Source organism: Meleagris gallopavo, chromosome 25 (genome assembly GCF_000146605.3).
Source record: "Meleagris gallopavo isolate NT-WF06-2002-E0010 breed Aviagen turkey brand Nicholas breeding stock chromosome 25, Turkey_5.1, whole genome shotgun sequence".
Taxonomy (NCBI): domain Eukaryota; kingdom Metazoa; phylum Chordata; class Aves; order Galliformes; family Phasianidae; genus Meleagris; species Meleagris gallopavo.
In genome coordinates, this window is record NC_015035.2 from 440,542 (window position 1) to 443,985 (window position 3,444).

At 56.7% G+C, this 3,444-nt stretch overlaps 1 protein-coding gene across 1 annotated transcript; it reads right to left on the bottom strand.

Annotated features, from left to right (window-relative positions):
* Positions 1-52: 52 nt before the first annotated feature.
* TENT5B (terminal nucleotidyltransferase 5B) lies at positions 53-3,150 on the bottom strand. The gene is made up of 2 exons (XM_019622720.2): positions 3,145-3,150; positions 53-1,439 (listed from the first exon to the last, which is right to left on the bottom strand). Exons 1-2 carry the CDS (start codon positions 3,148-3,150, stop codon positions 303-305), a joined length of 1,143 nt encoding a protein of 380 aa, XP_019478265.1. The 3' UTR covers positions 53-302.
* Between the last annotated feature and the right edge of the window lie 294 nt (positions 3,151-3,444).

The window sequence follows — 3,444 nt, forward strand, 5'->3', positions numbered from 1 at the left end:
AGATTCAGATCCATTTCAGGGCAGTGCAGATCTACCACACCGGAACTCTACAATCTCCCCTCACACCCCCCTTCCCCCCCAGCCCCCCCGTTGCCTACAATAAATCTTGCCATCTGAGCTCCTGCAGCACTGCACGGCGCATCACAGCCTGCAGGCCTGGCTCTGACCACCCCAGCAGCAACACACGCTGGGGGGCAAGAGTGAAGTTTCCTTTTGTTGCAGTTCTAGGAAGGTTGCCCCCACTCCCGGCTCCCCAAAAATGAGGGAATACCTCGAGGGCAGCCCCTGAAGTTCATCCCAGCTCAGTTACAGGGCAGCCACGTCGGGTAGGATTGGTTGCAGGGCAGGAAGGGCTGCACGTGGGTCACGTAGTAGTTGACGTTGATCTCGCTGATGTAAGGGGCCGGCTGGTAATAGCAGGTGACATTTGTGACAGTGGGGAGGATGTTCTGCTCAGCCAGGACCCTCACGGCCAGCGTGGCAATGAGGTTCAGGGTCTGCCTCCGCTCGTGTCCCATGAGGCAGACCGTGCTCTCATTGACCACCCGGTGGAGGGTCATCAGGTAGTCGTAACGTTTGTCCTCCATGCCCACGAAGTGGCTCTGCAGGTAGCACTCCAGCTTCCTCTGCTGCTCGCCGATGTCAGAGAAGTCTATGAAAAACCTGGAGCACATGTAACGCTGCAGAGCCTTCATATCCACCTCGGATTTGGGTTTGAAGCCCCTCACCAGGAGGTTGCAGTACTTCAGGAGCCCCCCGCCTCTGATCTCCTCCGGGTTCCGGGTGGCGATGACTCTGCTCCTCAGGTGCTCCATGGCCTCCTCAAAGTCCCCATACATGCTCTCCCCGGTGACCGTGGGGTGGAAGTTCTCGGCCATGGGGTTCTCCGAGCACTCCCCGAAGAGCAGAAGGGAATCCAGGATGATCTGAAAGGAATCCACGCTGAACTCAAACTGCCTCCTGAGAGAGTCCACGAATTTGAGCTCCACGTTCTTCCCGCTGTTGTTGGACAGGGAGATGAGGCTCCAGCGGTCGGTTTCGTTGCACACCTTCACCAGCTTCTGCACGTAGGCTTCCTTCAGCGTCATGGGGGTGATCTTGTCTTTGTTGACCCCTTCGGGGAGGAAGTCGAGGAGGCAATCCATCACCACATCCTTCACCTGCTGGAAGACGTCTTCCGTCTTCAGGTCCACCCCGAAGATGAGGTCGAGGTCTTTGTAGCCCAGCCCGCTGTCCTGGTGCAGCACGTGGCTGGCTGCTGAGCCGTTCAGCCTCACGTTGTGCACCACGATCCCCTTCTTCTCCAGGCGACTGCGGACAACCTGGGGGATAAAGAGAGTGGAGGTGAGAAGCGAGCACCTGTTCCCAGGACAGCCCACTGACAGCGCCGAGATCCGCTCCCCACGCTTATATGGGTCGCTCCAGTGCGAGAAAGCAAACTAAAGAGCTAATCCAGCAGAAATAGGTCACTTTGGGAGACCCACCCCAGCTGCTAGCACAGCTCTGCATGCCTCCCGCACTGCTTCCTCACACCAGAGGGTCCCCCAGCACCTCTGTGCGCCCTTCCCTCCTCTCCCTGCTATCCCAGCTGCTCCTGGGCAGCAGGCTCTGCTCCTTGGGGCTGCAGCCAGCCGTCCCCAGGTTCCCCCCAAGGGCTCTGGGGGGGAGTGGCTGCCGTCGCTGCTGATCTCATCAGAGCTGCTCACTCATTTTGGCCACCCCCTTTTACCTGTCAAGATTAATTAGAGGCAAATCAAGATGCCAGAAGCACTCAAAAGCCCTGGCCAGGTGTATGCAAGTTCGTGTCCTAACTAGTAAGTGTATCCTAACAATTTCCAGTGTGTCAGAGCTTCGTGCTGAACTTGGCGTGCTATCAAGCACAGGAGGCAGCTTTCATCTGACGGGTGTTACTCCAGCAATGTTAATGCTCAGCCCTGGCACACCCACCCATACCTGCACAGCTTTGTTCATTGAGTACGAGGCTGAATCATTTGCCTGATTACTTAAGGTGATTCCAGCCTGCTGCCTGTTAAGACCATACAATAAACTGCCACGGACACGGCTTGTCATTTAACAGAGCTCACAGAGCTCGGGAAGGCAGGGTGAGCTGCTGCAGGAAGATGCAAACCTCACCCCCCCCTCCATCCCTTTCATTTCTCCTTCCTGCAATTACAGAGCCCTGCAAACCTCCGCCCGCTCAGCTGGTGCTGGATGTGAGGAGCCAGCTTGGAAAAGCCCACATTTGGGGTACGGACAGAGCAGTTACCCCACCAGGGCACCCCGTTCTCCCAGGGACACCCACGTGTTGCAGCTCTGTCCTTTGGTTTAGAAGCAGCACCGGGGTGAAGGACCACAGTGAGATAGCAAGCTGCACTGACCCTGAGCTGCCCTTGCAAGGATATGTGTTTGGAAAAAATGCTCCTACAACTGCCCTAAAACTTGTTAAATCCCAAGCCCGGGAGGCCGCTCGGTGTCCTGATGCAGCTACAATGCTGGCATTTCCCCATTGCTCTCTGACATTAGGAACTGCTGCTCAGGCTGGAGATCTGCCCGGGCTCCATGCCAGCCCCACGGCGATGGTCACATGCTGGGCAACAGTTAACCAGGGAGCTACTCGCCGTCGGAAGTCCCAAGTCCCCACCAGCATATGAACACATTTGTCCTCTAAAAGAGGAATTCACTCCTAAAATCCAGGAGTGGTTTATCTACAGAGCAGCTGTCAGAGAGCTGAACCCACATGAGCTCTCATTTGCTGCTGGTGATGGTCGCTGAGCCACACACACTGCCAGCACTGCTGCTCAGGGGCTCAGATACAGATCACAGAGAGACCAAAGCAGAGCTGGGGGAAGGTCTCGTTCCAGTTTAACTTCCCAGACACAACCGAAGGATGGCTGCTCAATCCCACACTAAACTTGCAGGCTACAGAGCTCCAGCCCCATAACTGAGGCCCCAGACTGGGGGCTGACAGCTCTGCTAAGCACTGAGAGGGGGAACAACCCCATCATGACCCCAAAGCCTCAGCACCGAGCAGACCCCCCCAAGGACAGGAGGCTCCAGTGGGAGCAGGAATGTGCTTTTCCCCATAGGGGCAGATATTTGGAGGGTTACACAGCTGCTGACCTGCTTCCCAAACCCGCACCTCACCTCCATTGTGGTTGAGTTAATTGGTTCTGACAGGCAGCCAGCCCTACCCCAACCCTACCTGCTGCTCCCCACCGTCAACGAGTGCCTTTCTGGTTACTCCTCGGAATTACTCAGCCCCAAACACTGCGGGAAGGAGCTCGAGGAGCATCCCTTTGGGACACAGCTGCGTGGGGGATGCTATATTGGGGTGCTCCAGCACTGCCCCGACCGCATAGCAGCTCCTTGGGCTGCACGCAGCAGCTCAAAAACCCAAAGACATCGGGAAAAGAAAGAAACCAGCAAAGAACACAGCGGGGCAGC